Source organism: Platichthys flesus, chromosome 2 (genome assembly GCF_949316205.1).
Source record: "Platichthys flesus chromosome 2, fPlaFle2.1, whole genome shotgun sequence".
Taxonomy (NCBI): Eukaryota; Metazoa; Chordata; class Actinopteri; order Pleuronectiformes; family Pleuronectidae; genus Platichthys; species Platichthys flesus.
Window position 1 is genome coordinate 23403536 of NC_084946.1, and position 23323 is coordinate 23426858.

At 43.7% G+C, this 23323-nt stretch overlaps 3 protein-coding genes across 3 annotated transcripts in view; 2 read left to right on the forward strand and 1 right to left on the reverse strand.

Annotated features, from left to right (window-relative positions):
* Positions 1–5078, reverse strand: part of LOC133970075 (troponin I, slow skeletal muscle-like) — an 81021-nt gene extending 75943 nt beyond the window's left edge. Inside the window, exon 1 of the mRNA XM_062406906.1 lies at positions 5074–5078. The gene's annotated coding sequence lies outside the window, so the exon portion shown is untranslated. The remainder of the gene's footprint in view (positions 1–5073) is intronic.
* The window catches only part of nav1b (neuron navigator 1b), a 47519-nt gene extending 39950 nt beyond the window's left edge, over positions 1–7569 (forward strand). Inside the window, exons 22-30 of the mRNA XM_062406917.1 lie at positions 103–271; positions 2197–2432; positions 2536–2690; positions 2790–2861; positions 3439–3635; positions 3758–3876; positions 4017–4214; positions 4323–4745; positions 7369–7569. Of these exons, the coding sequence (XP_062262901.1) occupies positions 103–271; positions 2197–2432; positions 2536–2690; positions 2790–2861; positions 3439–3635; positions 3758–3876; positions 4017–4214; positions 4323–4406 (1230 nt within the window). The 3' untranslated portion in view covers positions 4407–4745; positions 7369–7569. The remainder of the gene's footprint in view (positions 1–102; positions 272–2196; positions 2433–2535; positions 2691–2789; positions 2862–3438; positions 3636–3757; positions 3877–4016; positions 4215–4322; positions 4746–7368) is intronic.
* Positions 7570–8488: 919 nt separating this feature from the next.
* mybphb (myosin binding protein Hb) lies at positions 8489–19853 on the forward strand. Its single transcript, XM_062406835.1, has 12 exons — positions 8489–8792; positions 12506–12640; positions 13272–13439; positions 15737–15825; positions 15916–16111; positions 16196–16335; positions 16445–16604; positions 17201–17337; positions 18469–18655; positions 18766–18825; positions 19420–19451; positions 19542–19853. The coding sequence occupies exons 1-10, from the start codon at positions 8546–8548 to the stop codon at positions 18801–18803; spliced, it is 1497 nt and encodes a 498-aa protein (XP_062262819.1). The 5' UTR covers positions 8489–8545; the 3' UTR covers positions 18804–18825; positions 19420–19451; positions 19542–19853.
* Positions 19854–23323: the final 3470 nt, after the last annotated feature.

Sequence of the window (23323 nt, forward strand, 5' to 3'; positions counted from 1 at the left end):
TATGAATTTATATTAATTCTTAATATTCTAAATAAATCTAAAACCACAACATGCTGCTGATACAGTTTTCCTCTGTTCTCTTTTCTGCCCTTTTCCTTCCAGGTGTACATAACCAAAGTTGATCCCACCTCCAGCCTGGGCCTCTCCACCGACTCCATTTACAGCTACAGTATGGGCCACATCAAGAGGGTGCTCGGAGGAGACGCCCCTGAGACGCAACCCTCTCGCTGCATGTCCCGAGCCCCCAGCAGCATCACCGTGTCTCTGAAAGGTTTGTGAAGACAGGGGACACGGGAACTCTGACTGGCTTTAGGACTGAAGCTTTATCTCATGTAGTCATGATTCAAGATTGAAGAAAAAACAACACAAACCCCAAATGCAGAGTATGAAATAAATATCCTTAGCGATCATCTATTCTAAATGGGTTAATGGACAGGTTGGACATGTGGACTATTCTGGAACCTGGTCTTTACACTTCCAGGACAGTTGAGAGGTGAGAAGTTCAGGGGGTCTCACCAGGTAACCGCCTGGTGCGAGTCCAGTGTCTCCTCTCTAATGATGGTGCAACAAATATCCTCACAGATTCAGATCTCATCACATTGAGGTTCAAGTGTCAACTCTCCACAGACCTTGGTTTTAATTACTTTTTTGATGCTATAAAAACGGGGCGAAAAGTCTTGATTGACAGGTGAGACTGGCTTACGATTGGTCGACGCACGGTTCCGCACGACCTCGCAAGACCTTGCTACGGCGGTTCAATCCCCCCCCCCCCCGAACGCTATTGTGCAAGGTGTTGCTCCAAATGCATAAGATGTTGGATATTTCTGGCTTCAGTTTTGGATAGTGGGAGGAATTAGAAACCAGTCGGCCATCTGTATTTACAGTCTATGGTCAGAACGTCTGCATCAGCTGTTTAGTGCAGTGTTTATGCAAATCCTCATGTCTGTTTGTTTACCACAGCAACTGCTGCCGTCTGTACGTCACATTCAGTATTACTTTACAACTCTTTTCTTTTTATGTCGGTATGTGTTTACGTACATTGAGCAATATAATAGAAATGTGTAGCCGAAACTCAAGTGACCCTATGGCAGCTGATAAACACATTAATTCAACGACATAAAAACAGTTTTTTCTGGAAATAGATATATAAAGGTAGTTATATAAATGTGGTTCTATTATGCATTCTGTTGTAACACTACCGGGAGAGATAAATGTAGAGTATAGACAATATTCGCCACAGTAACAGCCGTGTTTTGATTTGTGAGGCGCACATATGCGGAGCCCATCAGTGATTCTAAACCCGGGCTGTGGTCAGAGAGGAGAGCTGAGGCTGGGGCCCGGCGGCCGACCCCCCTCCGCACCTTCGCACGCAGGAATGTGAGAAGCAAAGTGCTAGGAGAGCTGGGAAAGCAGCGGCAGCCCAGACAGAGCTCTGGGTAACACGATCCCAGTGTAGCCGGGCCCAGCTGGCCGACCAACTCTTAGACACACGGGCCCCAAAGAGTTAAGGCGGCGGAGGCTGCACAAAGTTATTTTCAGCTCTGAGCTCTGTGACGGAAATCTGGAGATTCAAGAGGCTGGAAACCACAAAGTTATCTACGTGTATTTAATAAGGGGCTTTCTGCAGAAAGGATCAACACAGGGAGTCACAAGGATCTCAGAGTGAAGATGGAGAACAGTCAAAGTCAAGGGTCTTATATAGGAGGACAAGGAAGTTTGCCTGAGCCAGTTCAGACTGGTTCTGTAGGGTAGGTTTAGATAGGAACTAAAGCACAGTAACAAATGATTTACATACACCTCCATTGGGTTCTTTGGAGAGTCAATAAGTAGTAGAAAGGTCAAACATGTAGATAGAAAGGTCATACAGGTTTCAGGTCATAAACATTCAAGGTCATGGACTCTTAGACAGGTCTGCAAAAAGTTTCAACCACTCTTAGTTAATTTTTCCAATACAGCTCCATGTTGCTCATGAAGGACATGGGAGGTCTTTTGTATCCTTGCCGTAGCTCTTCCGGTTTGTAGTGTATATTCTTTAACATGTATATTAAGATCATTTTGACCAAGCGGTTAAATATCAAGTGTCAAACTGGACTTCATCGCCAACCTTAATATGTCCTGGGTAGTTAGCAGGTAGTCGTCAGCTTCATTGCTTATTACCGCGCCGGCCATTCTCACTTTCCTCCTCACTATGTCCAGGTTTAAAGGAGAAGTGTGTGGACAGCCTGGTATTTGAAACGCTCATTCCCAAACCAATGATGCAGCACTACATCAGTCTGCTGCTCAAACACCGCCGCCTCATCCTGTCCGGACCCAGCGGGACGGGCAAGTCCTACCTGGCCTCCCGGCTGGCCGAGTACCTGGTGGACCGCAGCGCCCGCGAAGTCACCAGTGGCATCGTGGTCACTTTCAACATGCACCGCCAGTCGTGCAAGGTGACCAGAAACTTGCATCTCTTCAGAATCTGTACATCCTGTGGTTCACGCAGTCTTGTGTCATCTCACATCCGTTCGTCATCTCTCGCTTTCTCTCCTCCAGGATCTGCAGCTTTATCTTTCCAACCTGGCCAATCAGATTGATCGTGAAACCAGCAGCTCAGACATTCCGCTGGTGATCATTCTCGACGATGTTCACAATCCTGCCTCCATCAGCGAACTTGTGAACGGTGCTCTCACCTGCAAATATCACAAATGGTAATGTCCACATTCGAAAATGACTCGAAAAATATTAACAAAGACATATTTATAGATAATTGTGGATGAATGAAATGTTCTGTGCCTCTCTCTTTTCAGTCCCTACATTATTGGAACAAGCAACCAGCCAGTGAAGATGATTGCGAACCATGGACTTCACCTCAGCTTCAGGTTGGTGAAAGAAGCTGCTGTGGATCTGTTTTCTTCTCCTGTACTGTTTCACTGGTGTGTTATGGTCTGTGGATGAGTTCCTCTTGATTAAACTGAGATCAGATTTGAAGCTGACGTTAGAATAAACCAGTCGATACAATAAAAGCCTCTTTAACCTTGGCGATAACAAAGTGAAGTTTGAATTTAATCAAAGTATGGCAGGGACCTTTTGTAGTTGTACCAATCTTTAACCAGTCCCTCCCCAGGACTTTAACTTAAAGATTGTGTAAAGCAAAGTCATTAATGTGTCTCTTAACATACTTTACATGTCAGAAAGTTATTATTGAAAACATGTGAAGGAAAAGGGAAGAATGTTGTACTGAATTGTGAAGTTTGACGTTTTTACAGCATTCCTTGTTTTCACGATTCTGAAATGGCATTTATTTAATTGCTTCACACGGTCTTTAAAGTGTGAACTATGAGGGATAAAAGTGTAACTCATGCTGTAGGAGGCTAATGCACCCGCCCACTCGTGTTCACACTCACATTATTTCTATGGTTTATATGACTTTGTGCGTGTTACCTCTTATTTTCTAAGGATGGTGACCTTCTCCAACAACGTGGAACCAGCCAACGGCTTCCTGGTGCGATACTTGCACAGGAAGATGATGGAGTCGGAGAACGAGAGGAACCTGACCAACGAGGACCTGATCAAGGTGTTGGACTGGGTCCCCAAACTCTGGTATCACCTGCACGCCTTTCTGGAGAAGCACAGCACATCAGACTTCCTCATTGGTATGAAACACGACCTCAGGGCTGGACAGGGTCGCTCAAACTTTATATCTGTGACTGGTGTGTTCCCCTGTGTCCTCAATTCACCTCTGCCCCCCCCCCCCCCCATTCCCTTGTGTCCTCAGGTCCGTGCTTTTTCCTGTCATGTCCGGTCACAGTGGATGAGTTTCGATCGTGGTTTATTGATCTTTGGAACCACTCTATTATCCCGTACCTGCAGGAGGGGGCCAAGGACGGCATCAAGGTGAGTAACGAGAGGTAGCGAATCCAGAGAACTGTCCCCAGGTGGCGTCGGCCTCTGTCCTCAGGGAGAGCTGCTGGCTTCCCTTTCACAGGAAATGTTGCGCTCTAATTTTACTGTTGTGGCATGTTGTGACATCTTAGGTGCACGGCCAGAAGGCGGTGTGGGAGGACCCGGTGGAGTGGGTGAGGGGGACTCTGCCTTGGCCGTCTGCCCAGCAGGACCAGGCCAAGCTGTTCCACCTTCCTCCCCCCAGCATCGGCTCCAGCAGCCCCGGTCAGCCCCTCGAGGAGAGGCCCCACAAGGAGACTCCACCCAGCTCCATGGAATCCGATCCGCTGGTAAGAATCGTGATAATCTTTAAGAGTGTTGTCAGAACTATTTGACTCAAACCTCGACTGGATCCTCGAGAGTTTCTGATTTCTCAACTCTTCTCTTCTCTGTTGTAGATGGCAATGCTTTTGAAACTTCAAGAGGCTGCCAATTACATTGAATCCCCAGACAGAGAAGATCCTAGTCTGCCTAAACTTTGAACACAGAGCCCCACATCACACACTCAGCACTTCGGATCTTATTTTTCTGTACGCTGCACGGACACAGTGCACATTCAGGAACGTGTGAACCCTCGGAAAGTGGTTGTCGGGGCGGGGGGGGATTTAAACTCTTATTTCCACAGTAGGTTAACAGTGAAACTGGGTTATTACAGATCCTTTTAATATGTGCAGTATTTTCAAAAACTGTTCAAGCGTTGAATGAAAACTTATATATTCTAAAACTTCATTCCATATTTAACCCTTCATTAGCCCTCCGTCGTGTCAGATCGGTGCTAATAGATCACCAGGAATCTCCTCGTCTCAGCACTTAAACTTCAGGTGATTTCTGCAGCAGCACACACACACACACACACACAAATCATCCTGTATTGTGAACAAGTGCATCATGGGATACGGCGTTTCTGTCAACAAGCGCTGCTTCTCACTCAACGGTAACTCATTTAGAAAAAAATGACAAAAAAGAGTATGACAGCATCGCCAGGAGCTCCTGTTTGTTGCAAAGTGCTCTGGTACATATCTAGTGTTAAAGTGTGTGAAGGCCAAACTTATATATGCAATCCTGACCTGCACAGCCCAAGCAGGTGAAACAGTTAAAATGCCTTAAAAACAAAAGACATCAGCGTCGACTCGACTTCAGCAGAGTAAACTGGTGCTTTCATCGATATCAACCCGGCTGATAGTTATCTCCTCCTCGACTCTGTGCTTTATTTATTTCAAATTTATCACTTTTATTTTACAGAAAGAAACAACATATAAACAACAACGCGGGATTATTCTTTAAGTTGACACACATTTTAACATCTACCTTTCAGGTTTCTAAGTTTGGAAGTTAAACTTGCTGTCATACTCTTTTACATACAAAGTATTATTTATTTGCGATGTGGGTTCATGGGATTGTTGTACCATTCCAACTTCTTAATTTAGTTTCTATTTAATTGCTTTATGTTTCAACAAGTTGTCACCAATGTTGCCATATATATCAGGTATTAGATACTTATTACACAGGGATAATACATATACATAGCATAACAAACGCCCGATTGAGAAAATGCTATTTAAATCCAATTCAGATTTCTTACAGAAAGAGTATTGAGTGTGTGTTTGATTCAAATCTTCCCCCTCATGTATCAGAGTAGTAACTGTATATATATAATGTACATACAATCAGACATCACAGTTATTTTATCCACCATTAGTTGGTGCAAATATCTAATATACTGAACCAAATACTGTACTTTAATCATGCATATTGATTGTCGAGTAAAGGGTTTAAGTTGAACTATAAAAATCAGTATTCATCCTCCTGTAGGTGCTTTTAAAGGACGCCTTAATACAAAGCTCCTCTGCAAAACAAATGGCTGAGAAGAGTGACTTCTTATGCCCATTTCATGTGCAGTAGTTCACACACTCGTCACTCACGCTTTTCTCATCATTTAGGTTCGTACGGTGCTCTTACTCGACGTCCCGGACTGTTTCAATGTCAAATAAAGGTTATGTAGACTTTCAGGGTAGCGTAGCAAAGAGTTCTCGTGTCTTAGATCAGTGAATCGCTGGTGAGGTCGATGGGGATGATCGTTTTTTTCTAAGGTGACTAAGTGTTGAGGACGTTACGTAGATGCAGTGAAGTCGTGTGACGCATTGTGTGGTGTGTACGCCCGTGTTGATGTCGTGCATATTCTAGAACTTTCTGGGAGCGCAACACAGAAACACAGAAACAAAAAAGTTTAAAGAGTTAAAAGAGAGTTAGAAGCCGTTATCGGGTAAATGACAGATGAAGCTTATGGTTGTGGTGTCGAAATGATTCATCTGTTCATCACAAACTACACATCAACCCTGTAAATGAATGTCACACCACTTTTAAGACAGCTCGATGGGAAAGTTTCAAACTTTAAATTGTGTCTGAGCTGCAGATCGCTTTTTTTTTTAAATAAATGCACAGTTAGAATAAAGCTAAAAAAAACGTTACACTAATCTGCAGCTCTGATTGGCTGCCAAAAAAAATACGTATGAATGAAATGCATTACAGAAAAAAGAAAAGATGCCAAATGATGCCGTTTTAGAATCATTTCCGTCATTGTAAATATTCCAGGTCGCAGACAGCGTCATCCTCCACGATCTGTTTCCGCAGGTCAGCAAACGCCATCGGCCGGCTGTGCTTCTGATCTCATTCACTGGTTGTTGTGCCTGTTGCTTTTGTAGCGGTGTATCTGTGATTTGTGTTTGCTTACTAGTGCATCGGGACTATGCAGCAACTTCTACTGCTGTTGGCGGTCGGCGAATGTCTGAGCTTTGACGCGGACGTGTTTCCATCCGGCCTGTCTTTGGGTTCTCGATTTAGACCAAAGTGCACCATGGGATAGAAGTGGGGAGCGTAATACTGAGCCTTAAAAATGGGAGGAGGATTCGCTTTGGTATTAATGAATCAGCTGTTTGGAAGCTGGTTTAATGTGTTTAGTCTTTATGAATGAAAACAATGTTAATGCAACTGGTCAAATGACGATAAAATAAATCGAAAAAATCAAACAATGAGCCTGACATAGTTGGCAAAATGAATCAGCTCTTCACAGTGAGTTGATTCCAAGTAGAATCGAACCCGATAATGAGTTCAAAATTCAGAATTCAGGCCAATACAGGTTGCTGAATAGTCATATTTTTGCAAAGCTTGTTGTGGACTAAACTATGATTAAAAAAAAAAGCTGTTATGCGGTGTCTAATGTCACTGACGTGCAAATGTTAGGGGTTTCTAAGTGTTGTAAATGCATGTAAACCTGCTGTGTGATGAGGAAAATAAAAAGGATAGAATTGATGTATTGTTTAGGAAAATCCCTCCAGATGACGTTTTCCTTTTTAATACTCAGATATTTGATATTTCTTTCTTCTTTTTTGTTTCTTTTTTTTCTAAGGAATCCTTTGTAAAACTTAATTTCTCTATTTTGTACAGGGCATCATTGTAAAGATTGTAAATAGGTCGGCGTTCTGGATGCGGCAACAATCATTGAGGAGGAGAAAAAAAGAATATCACTGACAGAAAGGTTTATTTCTTCAGAGTTGGGTCCAATACATGGATAAGGCTTGTTTGTCTGAAGACTTTCATCCACCTATCACTGTTTGTTGGAATCAATAAAATTCATGTTATATTTATTCTGCGGCTTCTTGTGTGTCAATTTGAAACTGTGGTGTTTAAACATATATCTATATAAATATATCTATATAAATATATACATGACATAATTAAAGCAAATAAATGACATGACCAGTACAAGCTTTATAAAAGTCAATAATTTAGACTTATTTTTAGATATAGGCTGTAAATATGTATATATGCATTAGGCTATATAGATATGTCTAATACATATAGATACATTTACCATATATAACATCCACAATATATATAGTATAATGCATATCTATATTGTAATGATGTATATTTTTGCTCATACATATTTAATTAGGACAAAAGTCATGAATTTTTACCACGATATATACATAGAAAGCAATAATCCTTTCATCCCTAGTTTATAAATATATATATAGAATTAGTATTTCAAATATAAATATATTTTTGGGGCCTTTATTGGACAGAGTGTTAGTGTGGAGCTGCAGGCCGGAATCGAACCCTGTCCGCTGCAGAGGCTCAGAGCCTCATCATGGGGCTGCAGCTCTACCTTTTTTATTTAATTTTTTAAGCATAATTAGTGCTTATTGCTAACTTACATGAAGAGGATCATGGGTAAAAGGTAATAACCATTAAAGGCCTGTAATAATATTATAAAATACTTTCTTTAAAAGTCCAGGATTGTTTGATCACCATAAACATAAAAGCAGAAATAAAAAAAGTAAAGTCTATATCTCAGGATTGTAATTTATATATTTAATGAAGCTGTACAGTGAATGTAAAGAAGTAGTTAATGAGCACTGAGAGTTGATGAGTGGGACGAACAAACTGAGTCATACATGGTGTCCTGTGTTCAAGGGTCTATATCTATTACATGTGGTGCAGCAGGGGCGGAGCTTGAACCGGCCCAGCCCTATAAGAGTGGGTCCCCCCTGCACCCGCGGTGGAATTGGACTCACTTTTTCGGAATTACCTCAGTTGGGAATTAGCTGCAACCCTCAACATGCCGTCCAAGCCTGCCCCCATCAAGAAGGCGGCCAAGAAAGAGCCGGCCAAGAAGGAGGAGGTGAAGGCTCCAGAGCCTGCGCCAGCACCGGAGCCCGCACCGGCAGAGGCCGCCCCCGCAGAGGCAGCCCCCGCAGAGGCAGCCCCAGCCCCCGTTGAGGGCGAAGCCGCACCTGCCGAGGAGGCCCCCGCGGCCCCACCAGCTGAGGAGCCCAAACCCCCCACCCCTCCTCCACCCGCTGATGGTAAATGAACCAGAGTTTATAAACCACATCCACCGTAATGTCCCTGGTTTAGTCGTTAATCAACGCTGGATGCGTAGTTTAACTCCTGAGCCTCAGTCGTTGGCTCAGCTCACGGTAAGCTCGGTGCCAGGTTGTCCATTACGCACTTGCGCTCGTGCGTAAAGGCGGTAAGTGCCGTATCTGCAGCCATCGGTATAAACCACAATACAAAGATTAAGCTGCATGTTCCTGCATTATCCGCCTGCCTGGACTCTTCACACTGATTCAGATGTGAAAGTCACTCGGTCACTGACGCGCTTTTACGCTTCAAGGACGCGCAGCTTTCCTTAACTGTGCCGCGAAGTCTGTGCGCTCTGTTCCGTCAGGGATAAAAAGTAAATATTAACAAGCCTGGATTTACAAATGAGCAGTGAAACACTTGTTGTGCTCACGTTACAAACCGATGTGTGACAACAACTGTTTCATGACAAAAACAACAACCTCTGTGTAACACTGTCTCTAACATGTCAGTGCACATTGAATCTTTAATGTGTCGAACATCTAACATTTATATCAGCTGCTCCAACTGAAGAAGCTGCTGCTCCTGCTGCTGCAGAGGAACCCGCCGCCGCTGGTATGTCAGGACCCTTCTCCTTGACTCACAGATTTCTAATTTTAAAATTCAGATTCTAAAATTCCCCAAATAACTCTTTTCTTTTGATTCAAGTTATATTTTGACTAACATCTCCTAACCTCTTATATCAGCTGCTGCTCCTGATGCTGCAGATGAACCCGTGGCCGATGGTATGTCAGGACCCTTCTCCTTGACTCAAAGATTTCTAATTTTAAAATTCAGATTCTAAAATTCCCCAAATAACTCTTTTCTTTTGATTCAAGTTATATTTTGACTTACATCTCCTAACCTCTTATATCAGCTGCTGCTCCTGCTGCTGCAGATGAACCCGTGGCCGATGGTATGTCAGGACCCTCAGAGGGTCTCTCTCTCTTCACCCCTCCCTGACTCACAGATTTCCAATTTTTAATTTTTAATTGTAATGATAAAATTACAGAGTTTACTTTATTAAGTTATTAAATATTAAATCCCCTTTTATAACATCTTGAAATGTGTTTTAAACCCTTACAACGTGTTATGTGTGTGCTGACATCTCCTAACCTCTTGCATCAGCTGTCGCCCCAGTTGCTGCAGAAGAACCCCCCGCCCAAGGTATAACATGACCCCCAGAGGGTCTATTAACCCCTGACTCACATTTCTGCCAATTATAACTTCTTCTCTCCATATTTTTAACGTTTAATCCCTTTTATAACATTTGGAAATGACATTAAAACCCTTTCAAACATGTTGTATACTGACATCTAACTTCTAATATCAGCTGCTGCTCCTGTTGCTGTAGAAGAACCTGCTGCCGATGGTATGATGTCTCTCTCTCTCTCACTCTCTCTCTCTCTCCTCTGCTCATTCTGATTATTTGAACAGATTTAATTCTATTTATAACATTTTGAAAATGTAATCAAAGCCCTTTCAAGATGTTATATATCTACTGACATTCTCTAACCTCTTATATCAGCTGCTGCGCCTGCTGCTGCAGAGGAACCTGTCGTCGATGGTAGGATGTGGCCCTCAGACGGCCTCTCTCTCTCTCTTCATCCCTCCCTGATTCACATATTTTTCCTATTTGAAATAGGAAAAATGGCCAATTTCACATTCAACAGATTAAATTCTTCTTTGAAACACTTTGAAATCTAAATTAAAGCTTTTCAAAATGTTACATACTGACATTCTCTAACCTCTTATACCAGCTGCTGCTCCTGCTGCTGCTGCAGAGGAACCTGCTGCTGATGGTAGGATGTGACCCTCAGAGGGTCTCTCTCTCTCTTCACTCCTCCCTAACTTACCCCTTTAAACATTTTTTTTTAGCATATTTACTTCATATTTATAACGTTTTGAACTGTGATTATCCCCTTTCAAAATGATATATATATTTACATACATACTGACATCTTCTAACCTCTAATAACAGCTGCTGCTGCTCCTGCTGCTGCAGAGGAACCCGCTGCTGATGGTACGATGTGACTCTCAGAGAGTCTCTCTCTCCTCAACCCTCCCTGAATCACATATTTCCTAATTGAAATTAGAAAAAAAGGCCAATTTGAACCTTTTCTGTGTAATTAAACAGATTCAATTCCTCTTTATCAGATTTTGAAATCTAAATCAAAGCCTTTTGAAATATTATATACTTAAATTCTCTGACCTCTCATATCAGCTGCTGCGCCTGCTGCTGCAGAGGAACCTGCTGCTGATGGTAGGATGTGGCCCTCAGAGGGTCTCTCTCTCTCTCTTCAACCCCTCGCTCAATCATTATGATTATTTGAACAGATTTAATTCTACTTATAACGTTTTGAAATGACATTAAAATACTTTCAAAATGTTATATATATATATACTTACATTCTCTAACTTCTAATACCAGCTGCTGCGCCTGCTGCTGCAGAGGAACCTGCTGCTGATGGTAGGATGTGACCCTCAGAGGGTCTCTCTCTCTCTCTTCAACCCCTCACTCAATCATTATGATTATTTGAATAGATTTAATTCTTCTTATAACGTTTAAAATTACATCGGATACTTTCAACATGTACTGACAATCTCTAACCTCTTGTATCAGCTGCTGCTGCGCCTGCTGCTGCAGAGGAACCTGCTGCTGATGGTAGGATGTGGCCCTCAGAGGGTCTCTCTCTCTCTTCACTCCTCCATAGCCAATTTTACAATTGAAATTTTGAAATTTCAACATTTTTATCTTAATATATAAATTTAAACATATTTAATCGCTTTTTATAACGTTTTGAAATGTCAATACAACCCTTTCAAAATGTTATATATCTACTGACATCTCCTAACCTCTAACACCAGCTGCTGCCCCTGCTGCGGCTGCAGAGGAACCTGCTGCCACAGACGCCGCTGAAGCTCCTGCTGGTGGTAAAAAGATGAAGATCACATGAGCCACAACAGATCTGATACCATAGAGTATTACTAAAGTTTGACCCTTCCACTCTTAGAGTAAACCTAACAACACGTACGGCTTCCTCTCTAACACATCGAACTCAGTCACACATCACATTGTTCAACTTGTCCAATCTGCTCAATGCACAGATGATTAACATCTAACATTTAACAGCAGCCGCTGCCGCTCCAGCCACAGACGAAGCTGCTCCTGCTGCTGAAGCACCTGCTGATGGTAAAACCAAACATTCAACGTGTTGCTATTCTCTGTTCTCTTTAGTGACTCCAGATTCTGGTTCTGCCGTTTCACCTGATTAGGATAAAAAATCCTCATGAGTGATAAGATAAATCCCTGAATCCATGAGACCTGTATCCTGTTGCTTTGCTCTGCTCGTCACATGCTGCCAATAATATCAATAATGCAAATGCTTTTCTAACATCAGCTGAAGCTGCTGAGGCGGCTGCACCAGAGGAGCCTAGAGAACCCACCCCCCCACCACCTCCACCCAAAGGTAACGCTCCATTCTGAGGAAGAACTCCATCGCAGTGTGATTTTCACCTTCATCGTTTCTTCCCCTTCTTTTATTTCAGTGTAAAGATATAGAGCAGCACCCTCCTCCTCTTCTCAGCTCCTGCCCTGAATTGAATTCTGATTGGGACTTTTCTGCCACTCGCTGGTATCAGTGGAATAATTCTGTGTTTTCACGGTTTCCTGCAGAGCCCACCAGCGCCCCAGTGGAGCTGTTTATCGAGGACAAAAATGACACGTCTGTGACCATCATGTGGAGCCAGCCGGAGGTCGTCGGGCTGTCTGGTCTGGACGGATACACTATTGAAATCTGCAAGGATGGAAGTGAGTGGAACTGTCGACCAGGCGCACCGAGAACAGGAAGAGTCAGATATTAGTACAAACTTTGCCAGCGGCCCTTTGAGTTTTATTTCAAAGTTTTTATTTTGAAGCTGATTTAACCTTTTTACATTATATCATTATTCAGTATGAATGCCTTGGCACCGTGGCATTTTAACTGTACTCTGGAACTTGTTTAATGGCTGGTTTAATGTGGGTCAGCGGTATATCGGTTGCAGCTGTCCCTGAAGTGTCACTGGCAGAGTTATATCCTGAGCTACCAACCCTCTCCCTACAAGGAGAGAGGCGTTTCAGGAGATGCTGTGGTCTCACTGGAGGTCCTGCTTTTAGACCAGCCCTATGCTAATATCAGCAGCGGGTTCGTCAGAGCTGGATTTAGCAGATGGAGGAATGTTTCCACAAACACCACTGAACAGCAATTTTCATGTCTAGTGCGAGAAAATTGTTTTACATTGTTACTATAACGTTGCATAATAACTTTGCTCTTTACGAAGCTGCAAAGAGTCTCTTAATTAGTTTGTTCTCAAGCCCTGATCTGTAGGAATCAGAATCTTTAAATCAATAAAGAGACAAACTCCAGCTTTACGACTTCTCTGGGTCTAACCTTCCCGTTCAGCCGAGGACTGGAAAGCTGTCAACGAGGACTTGCAGAAGTCCTGCCGCTACGTCATCAAGAACCAGACCACCGGGGACCGCCTGAAGATCCGCGTGGTGGCCGTGAACGCCGGCGGCCGCAGCCCCCCCTGCGCCCTCCCCGAGGCCATCCTGGTGAAGGAGATCGCTGGTAAGACATGTTTAAGGGATGAGAGAAAATGTAATATCTGTACTTTCATTTAACCAGTAACTTTCATTTTGTTGGTCCCCCACAATGAAACTGAAGTGGGCAGAATCTAAATGAGAGAGACGAGCAGATGCATCTCATACACGTGTTTTATATTTTATTAAATATGCTACACATGATGAGCATTAACAAGATAAGATACAGGAAAGACAGGAGAACGGCCTTTTATATGACTCAGTGTTAATACGAATAGAAACAATATGTCAAGTCTAGAAGAGAAATAAGTTTCCATGATAAATATGTAAACAAATACAGCTGTTAAACACACCTTTCTCTAGTTGCATCATAAAGCACTGAAATACTATAGTATAAGGTACTAATACTACCTACAATTGTGTACTGTGGTACAAAAGTGAGAGATGGGGCTGTAAGTCATTATTTGTCCCTTTGTCCAGAGGTTTCAAAATAAATTTTAATTTAAAAAGCAACCACAGGTGGAGGAGAATGACAGAACTCATAACAAACCGAGGTTATTGTGATGATGACCACTTTAATCCAGCTGTAGAATAACAGTTAAACAACAACACAACAGAAATGAGTCACGCCATTAGACTGGGGCCCCTGGTTTAAACTTTATGGAGCCGTTTATCACTGGAAAGCTGCTCGTAAAGTGCAGGAGTCAAACGGGAGCATCTCAGCTATGTGTTCCTCTCAGCTGTCCGTGTCCTGTTGGCACGAGATGGAACCCTGATCCCCCCCGGCGGGGACAGTGCGATAACTCCACACTTAAGTAGATGGTTTTACTCAATTGGGTTCGGCCCAGCAGTGTTAATCGTGGCCAGTATAGCTGAAGTGGTTTGTGGTAAAAATGATGATTGGACCCCGAGGACTTTAAAAGAAGGAGCTGCGTTGCTTTGGCACAAATCGTTGGTTGTGCGTAACGGAGAGTCGGGCGGGGAACTCGATCCCTGCTGGACTGGGAACAGTTCAACATTCAGGTTCATGTTCCAGCTGCTCGGCTCCACGTCGGCCACATTTAGACCTGTGAATGGTTTCGTGCAAAATGACCACGAAGGTGCCGGGAAAATATCTGGGATGACCCTGATGTTAGCACCGGTTTTTCTGCTGGGCTTCGTGATCCCTGCCAGGATTCATCTTGAGGGGGGGGGTGTCAGAATCTTGCTCCAGAAGATAGATGGTGGCGAGCAGGTGGGGGGGAGTGGAAGGGGTGGATGGTAAATTCCAGAGCATCCTGTCCCTGAAGGGAGGGGAGGGGGGGGGGGCGGCGGTGGTGTTAGGGGGTCGCGTTGGGGGTCGGTGGGATGAGATCCAACTTCTCAGGTCACACTGGATCTAATGACACGTCCAGAGGTTTCATGTTTATTTTGAAACATGCCGGAGACTTTACAGGTGCAGTTTCATTTGAGACTGATCCACATGAAGCGATAAGCTGAACATGTGCTGGATCTACTCTCATGTAGAGGAGCACTTTACTTTAGAACACATTCTTCTCCATTCTTTTTTAAAAGGGAAAATAGCAGCAGAGTCGCTGCTGTGGTGTGTTAGCATGAGAAGAGAAATATAAGGTATTTACAAGAGACGAATGTGCAGAGTGACCTTTATTGATCAAGTTTAACAGTTCTGATGTTCTGAATGTGATGTGATGTCAGTGGGGGGGGGGGGGGGGGTCACTGATGTCTCGAGGGGGGGCTGATATACTGAAGCTGTTTAATTTAGAGTCCTAAATGTTCCTAAAGGCTTCAGTATCATTTCACACGTCTCAGTGGCTAATTTCCTTTTTTATGATTTATGGGCTATTTTTGGCTTTTTACAAGCAAATACACAGTGAGGGGGGGGGGGGGGGGGGGGGTAGGCAGCTGAGGGTCTGGGACATGCAACAGGCACTTTGCAGGTATTCAAGATAAATATATATCGACCAACTTAGCCAGGACAGTAAACTGTCATGAGAACTCCTGTTTGGTTGGGACAAACTCTGTGGACAATATTCAAAAGGCCTGAGAGGGACACACTGCTGCTTTTAAAGCCAGTTAAACCACAGGAAGCCCCTGATGACACCAGTGAAGGTTACCTGAGTCAGACGGACTTAGTTCAGCTCAGCAGGTTCATCGAACAGATCTGAAATCGTTCACTTTCACTCCCAAGATCTTTGAACCAAAAATCTCTTCTGGCTTCATTCACAGATGAGATGTGGAAGCAGGAGATCCAAGAACCTGGGAAAGGCTCCTTACATGTTGATTCACTCACTGACTGGTCGTCTCACCCTGTGCTTCTCTCTCCAGATCGCCCCAAGGTCCGTCTGCCTCGCTTCCTCAGGCAGAGATACGTCACCCAGGTCGGAAGCAAGATCAACCTGACCATCCCCTTCACAGTAAGACCCCTGCATCTCCTTGTTCCTGCAGGATTAACCGAAAACCACCATGCCTCCTTGAAACACACGTGTCTGCCCCCTCCCCTCAAGGGCAAACCCAAACCTGTGGTCACCTGGACAAAGGACGGACAGCCCCTGGACACCAAGAGGGTGAACATCCGCAACAGCGACAGAGACAGCATCCTGTTCATCCGCACGACCGAGAGGGACGACTCCGGCGTGTACGAGATGTGCGTGAAGGTGGACGACTTCGAGGACAAGGCGCTGCTCACCCTTCAGATTGTCGGTGAGGAAAAATGTTTCCGCATATCACGGAGATGATAGTTTTAAACTGTGAGCTTGGATGCTAGGATCGGTGCTTTGTCCACAGAGCTGCCAGGACCTCCCGCCAGCGTTAAGATTATTGACACCTGGGGCTTCAACGTGGCCCTGGAGTGGACTCCCCCTAAAGACAGTGGAAACACAGACATTAAAGGCTACACGGTGCAGAAGGCCGACAAGAAGACTGGAGTAAGACCTGTTCTGCTGTGATGTGTTGATAAATCTCACACTCTAAATCCCCTGCACCTTATTCATCGCTGTGTGTGTCGGTGTGTGTGTGTGTGTGTGTGTGTCACAGGACTGGTTCACCGTGCTGGAACATTACAACAGACTGAATGCCACCATCTCTGACCTCATCATGGGCAACACCTACAAGTTCAGAGTGTTCTCAGAGAACAAGTGTGGACTGAGCGAGGAAGCTGCCGTCACAAAGGAGGAGGCCGTCATCCTGAAGACAGGTAGGTCTCTCCGTCAGGACGTCTTTCAGTCCTTCAGTCAATCAGCAGTGATGTAGTGACCTCCCCTCTGAAGCTGCAGGTTCATCGGTCCTTCCTTTTAACTGATTCTTATCCTTTCAAAAAAGTTGATTTTTAAAACATAGTTTATAGAAATGCATTAAAAAAGCTCCAAAAGTTTTTTCTCAGTTTGAATTTGACAAACTTTAATTTAAAATAATTGTATAATTTAGTTGTTTCACTGCAACAGACATTTATTTCTTATTTTTTTAATCAAGATCCAGGAATTATTCCATGAGAAAACAGTTCAAATGGGGAATAAAGTGATAAAGAACTGTTTCTGGATACGAATCAAAGTTGAATGTGTTGTGGCTCATGTCCTGTCCTTAACTTAATTTCATGGAAGTCCGTTCGGTAGTTTTTGCAGTTTCCTGCAGTCACACAAACAAACAGACCACACAAACTGACAGGGGCTGAAAACACAACCTCCTCTTTGTGGAGGAGATAGAAATGACCAACTACAGAGCAGCTGACACACATCAGCTGAGCCTTGCAGAAGCAGGTGTAAACTGGGTTTGTGTTTCTGCTCCGCTCTGCAGATATCGACTACAAACCTCCCAAATACCAGGAGCACGACTTCACCGAGGCTCCCAAGTTCACCACGGCCCTGAGCGACAGAGCCACCACTGTGGGCTACAGCACCAAGCTGCTCTGCTCCGTCAGGGGAGAACCCAAGGTACAAAGACACTTCTGTTCTCAAACCTGAACAATGTGACGCCAACAGTTCAGACTCAATATGAACTCCATTACCTGAGCTGGGTTAAGAACAATGCACTGTATTGTCTGTGATTGTTTTGCATGTGTCTCAAAGTCTCACGTCCAGTTTTCAACATCTTTTGAACAAGTAGCTTATGAATTCAGTTTGTTTCGACTATCAAATCTGAAACTGTGAATGTCACAGCTGACACAAAAAATAACGTTCGCTTTCAGAATTTCAATATTTGAATTACAGATGTGCAATATAATCAATTTGATATGCATGCACTTTGCAAACCAGTGGCTCCCTGAAAAGTAGAAATAGAGGAAAGTAGAATCTAATGGAATATAATAGAAAAGCCTTTATCATCGTTGTACAAGTTCTATGAAATTAAAGAAAAGTAGTTAAAATCTGAGGAAAGACACAAAACAATAAATACCAGACTAATAAATGCAGTTTTAAAAAGAAACTGAATCTCTGAAGTATGTCTGGTAGTTCTGTAACTAATAAAATATACCTAACCAGTGGCCGTTGACATGTTTAAACAGTTTAGATGCCTTAACTGTTGGCAGGATCAACAGTAACACCAGTGGTGCCAACAAGCCAATCCTCACTCTCCCTTCTTGTCAGCAGCTTAGTGATGGTAATAAGGTTGAGCCTGGACTTATGAAGAGCTTCTAACAAACCCCCCCCCCCCTCCATCACTGTCAGTGGGATCTTCATCTGACCCTGCAGGCCTCACGTCCTAGCCTCTCACCTCCTCTTCATCCTCCTAATCCCACCAGGTCCCCGACAGGACAGTGGGATAGATGGATGGTTGTGATTCAGAAGGCCAGAGTTGGTATTCAGGTCGCTTGAAGCAGGGACGGGAGGAGACGAGGCCGTGAGGGTCAGCGGAGAAGCTTGGTCACATGTCTGACATTCCCTGCAGGGCCCCAGGGGGTCCTCACCATGTCAGGGTCGTTAAACTCCCACAGTGTGGCGTGCGCTGCGTGTCCCCTTCAATCAACAGAGCATTTGTCGCCAAGTGGCACAAACATAAATAGGAACAACCCTTATTTCTTGATCGAATGCCCTCAAATAATTGCTGGAATAACTGTTTTCCCACAGCCCAAGGTCCAGTGGATGAAGAACCAGATGATTCTTGGAGACGACCCTAAGTACAGGCAGATCTGCGTCCAGGGCATCTGCTCTCTGGAGATCCGCAAGCCCGGCAACTACGACGGTGGCGTGTACTCCTGCAAAGCCATGAACAAGCACGGAGAGGCAATAGTCGCCTGCAAGCTGGAGGTCAAACGTGAGTCAGGACCTTTAAAAATCCAAAACCATCGCCCACAGTTTGTTCATGAATGTAAACAATGAGTTTCTGCTTGGTGTTTGAACACAAACAACTTTTCTGTTAAACAGAGGCAGCGGTTCCGGAGGCAGGGAAAGACAAGAAATAGATCAACGTTCTCATCATTACAGGTCAGAAATCATTTGGATTCATATTTTATCACTATATTTACAAAGTACATGTATCACTAGAATTAACAAACCCATCATCTAGTTAAAGTATCCACCTTTTAAACCGTAATTAACTGTATAAACACTCAGTTATACGCTGAGTATCTGCATCGTAAAAGTTTGCATCGGGTCGGCCGGTCTAAATGAGTCCCGAGGTGACATGTGCCTCCTGCGTGACTGGCTTTCCATACATGGACGGCACTAAACTGGGAAATGGTGGCCTCTGCCACTTAAAGGGTGCGGGAGGTAGCGCCCGTAAATTACATCCCTGAAGGCTCCTCGTGAACTTGGGCCGGAGACTTCATCACATTTCATCGACTCAGCAGCAGCAACCTCCTTTAGGCGTTTCATCTGCAGGTTCCTCTCTGAACACGAGAAAACCTTGAAGAACTTATTAAAGATTTATTTCTAACACACATTTTTTACCAATTGATGAAAGCATGTTTGCTTAGTGTGAGTTTTTTCCTCTTGTGTGATTCTGAAGCGACCACACCTCTGACTGTGTGTAACACCTGTTGCTGTTATTTGTGCGTCTGTTTTGCGATCCCAAATTAGGAGCAGAAGGAATGAGGCCTTTGCAGCGTAAGGTGCGTGACACTTTTAGCGTTTCTAAAACCGTCCTCCTCGACGGCGACGATTAAAAGAGCCAACGATTCATTTTTCCTTTTCTCTCGCAGGACGGTGCTGGATTCCTGGCAGAACATGTACATATGGCTGGTGACCACGCTGCACGAGGGTTGTTGCCTGTGACCTCTTGACAAGTGTTGCCCGATGTTGTGATGGACGTTTGTTGTCGCTTTGTGCCTTTTCACTACGTTATCAAGTCCACATCATTGTCCAATATCAGCTCCCCCCCCCCCCCCCCCGGTTTCCCAACCCCCCGTCAAAGTAACTATAGGCGAGGGTATCACAGCATGAATTCACTGTTCTTCATTGGAGATCTACATGTAACATCGACGTGTTTTTATCAATAAATAATTTAATTTCTGGTTTTGTTTTTTTCAAAAGGTGTCTTCAGTAAATCAAAATCTACAGCAGGAATATTTTAAAGCTTTAAACGTTATCATCAATAATATAATCCATAAAGAAGGGACAGATGGTTAGCTAGAGTTTATTTAGATTTTTTTATTGCCTAGTTTTGGTTTGATTTGACAAATTTTAGGAGATATATTGAAAAAGTTGAAAGAGAATAATTTTTGACTTTATTTAACCCATTAGTAATTTATAAGTTTCCTATGTTTTTACAGAAAGATCTTTGGCATCAGAAATTGTGCACTCCAACTAGTGGTCACTGTAGAACAGGTCACTTAAAAATCTGTTTATACATCTACAGTACACATTATACAATATATTTATTTTCATTGTTTAATATTATAAATTTCAAAGCAGGGAACAAATAGCAAGTTACATGTTGAAAACATGTATCATGACATGGACAATATCAATTAACTAAAAGCAAAATATAGAGAAATATCAGCAGAAAACTACACAAACACATGAAAGTAAAGTAAATTAATAAGAATAGAGTGTCTGAAACTGAATCTGTGACAATGAAAATGGGCTCGGCCTGACACAATTTTACGAAATCAATTTTCCATCCGCGAGTAGAATCTTTAAACCCTTTTCAAGTAAAATATAAGATTAAAAAGACTAGAACTCAAGATGTGAAGAAAAAAAAGGAGAAATCTAATAATAAATAAATAATAATACGTATAAAATAGTTAGAAATGTGTAAAATATAAATATACAGTGATGAAATTACATTATATTCTGTAGTTTAAAGTTTAGTTAAAGGCTCCAGTGTGAACCTTACAGAATAAAATGACTACAGGCCAGGAAGCTTCTGTATCTGCAGATTGATTTCATTATTTCCCACCACAGTTGGACTCGGCGGCTGAATTTACGAAGCCCCTCTTGGCAGCGGCCTCCTGAGAACCTGGTGGACAGCGGCACAATTCACTTGGCTCGAGCAGACCCGGGAATATACAGCAGCATGCCAGCACTTCAATAATAATCATACCAGTCTATAAGACTGATCTTGTAGCTATCTGGTCCCGGAGTTCGTGGCATAGTGATAAGGGGCCGGATGCCAGAGCCGTCCAGGTTGCACAGACACATGGGTTCACACGGAGGCTGATAAAATTAGCTGCAGGGCTCCATCGTGCCCGGGTTATTTTAGGAAGTGGATCGTTTGGCCGAATGTGCTTTAACGTTACCTTAATAAAAGGAATCAGGTAAATGAAATTCATAACTTAAGTGGAGACCAAACTAAATGAAAGGGGAGATAGTGCTATTATGATAATTTAATTCAAAAGGATACAATTCTACCTCACATGACCCTGTAGTTTTTTTGGAATGAGAATAAAAGCCACCAATAGTATAACTGTATGGAAACATAAATGTTTGAATGACCCAACTCTGCATTTAAAGCCATGAGGGAGAAAAACTCATTATCCATCTCCTTCTGCGTGGCTCCCTCTACTGTCACAATCAAGCAGCAACATGTGCAGCCTCTCAAAGAGGGCGAGAATTAAGAGTCATGTGGCACGTCAACAACATTCAAAACACGAAGTGATGTTCCCTCCAGAGATCAGCGGCACGGCCAACTGCCCATTTGATTTACACAGTGTTTTAAAAGGGATGAACTGTTCCCTCCGTGTCACTTTGAGCCGCACGGTGCAGCCTCAACCCGCGGGCTCGGAGCCACACTGGGTCTCAGGCCTACTTCTGCTGGGTCCCTGGATGCTGACACGCTGCAACAAGGTCACTGAGCCAGAGACTTCCTGTCTAATTTAGGTCCTGCTCCCAAAAAAGGCTTCAAACCTCCAATGAAAACCACGAAACCCCCCGACACAGAATGTAACGGCTCTTATTTGATATATTCAAGTAATGTTTGAATCGTGTTATTCAGTTTGATGTTGGTGTGTGTGTGTGTGTGTGTGTGTGCATGAGAGAGTTTGTGTTTATATGATTAGTTCTTCTTTAGCTGGTTGTAATGGTCCAACATCACAAAGATGTCGCTCCCCTGACTCTTCTGTCAGCGCCCCCTGCAGGTCAAACTCTTAAACCATCAGAAAGTTCATGATTCCCAGAGGATGAAGCTGTGATGACTTTTGGTGATCCCCTGACTTCTCCTCTACTGCCACCATCAGGCTGAAACGTGTGGTTTTGAGTGAACTGTCTCAGAGCTGGTGAGTTAGATTCCATAACAACAATGTAAACACTGTGGGGATCTCCTGGACCTTTGGGCCTTCACCACTGTCGGAGCAAAGCTAAGATTACATTTAAAGAATCTTGTTTTTAAATATTTTTCTCAGATTTCTCAGAAAGTGTTTTCATGTTTGTTCTTTGAAATCAGGCATGTTTAAAGGACCTTTTGAGGGTTGGACAGTTTGATGCCTATTCAATTGACTGAATCTAAGGGGGTGGGGGGGGGGGCAGGTATATTCAAGTTTCCCTGCCATCACACTGAACTCAGATGGTGAACACGCCTGCTCAGGGAACTGGTTCTTCTTCACGTTCGGCCTCACAGAGCTGCTGGGGCCTTGCGCCGTGTTCCCCTGTTTCGTCTCCTCCGTCTTCATTTTGTGTTTGAGGCCCATTAGACTCCGAGCTTCACCTTTATGGAACCGTACAGCTGCTTCAGGCTCATACTCCGCCTCTCATCCCCATGAATGAATCACCACGGCGTCTCTGTCCCGTCTATTATGATTCATTGCTGCGAAGTCCACAACAGGGTGATCATCACAAAATATCCTCCGGCTGAATAATTGGATCCTATAAAAAGTTGTTCTCTCTGTTGCACCCTTCCCCCTGCAGGGGAACAGAACCGGATGGAACAGAACAGGGTGGAAAGTTCATTTACACAAAAAGCTCAACGTGCTGTAGTGATGCAGCATCTCTGCCCCGTGGTGCTGGTGCTGCTTTAATTTTTGGTAATGCACTGAGTGTGATGTGGAGGCTGCTCCGTCAAGGGTATCGCCAAAGGTAATGAAATGGTGCGTCCTTCTCGAAGGGAACTGAGGTTTTGGCAACGTTCCCTGGAGGTTTTAATAAGTGTAATGGTGGAACTGGCACTGTTGAGGCTTTTCATTAATGCAAATGTTGCACTACTAAATCAGCTGGGTGGACGCTCCGAAGGCACTTTTTCATTCGCGGCAAGTTACGGTGGAGATTGGGGCGTTTTTCTTGTGTTGTGTAACCATTCAGATGCTTTAGATATTTGTTTAATCCCACACATTTCACACATTCACCCTCACACTATGGTTCTGTGTGTTTCATGCTGCCTCACAGTGGCTGTATGGGATTCTCTCAAACCAGCACAACCTGTGTGTGGATTTCCCAGGAGGAGCCTGCAGCAGCAGCAGCAGTGTGAGGCAGCTCTGCTCAGCTGCCCACTGGAGGAAGTCAGCTCCTCCATTGATTCCACAATGAGATGCTGTGAAGTCTATTTACTTAA

Excerpts from the sequence above, each read along its gene's own strand:
- mybphb (XM_062406835.1), top strand. The coding sequence starts at position 8,546 with ATGCCGTCCAAGCCTGCCCCCATCAAGAAGGCGGCCAAGAAAGAGCCG. Across the intron at positions 16,336-16,444 it reads AGGCCGACAAGAAGACTGGA|GACTGGTTCACCGTGCTGGA; the intron begins GTAAGACCTGTT and ends TGTGTGTCACAG. Across the intron at positions 17,338-18,468 it reads CCGTCAGGGGAGAACCCAAG|CCCAAGGTCCAGTGGATGAA; the intron begins GTACAAAGACAC and ends GTTTTCCCACAG.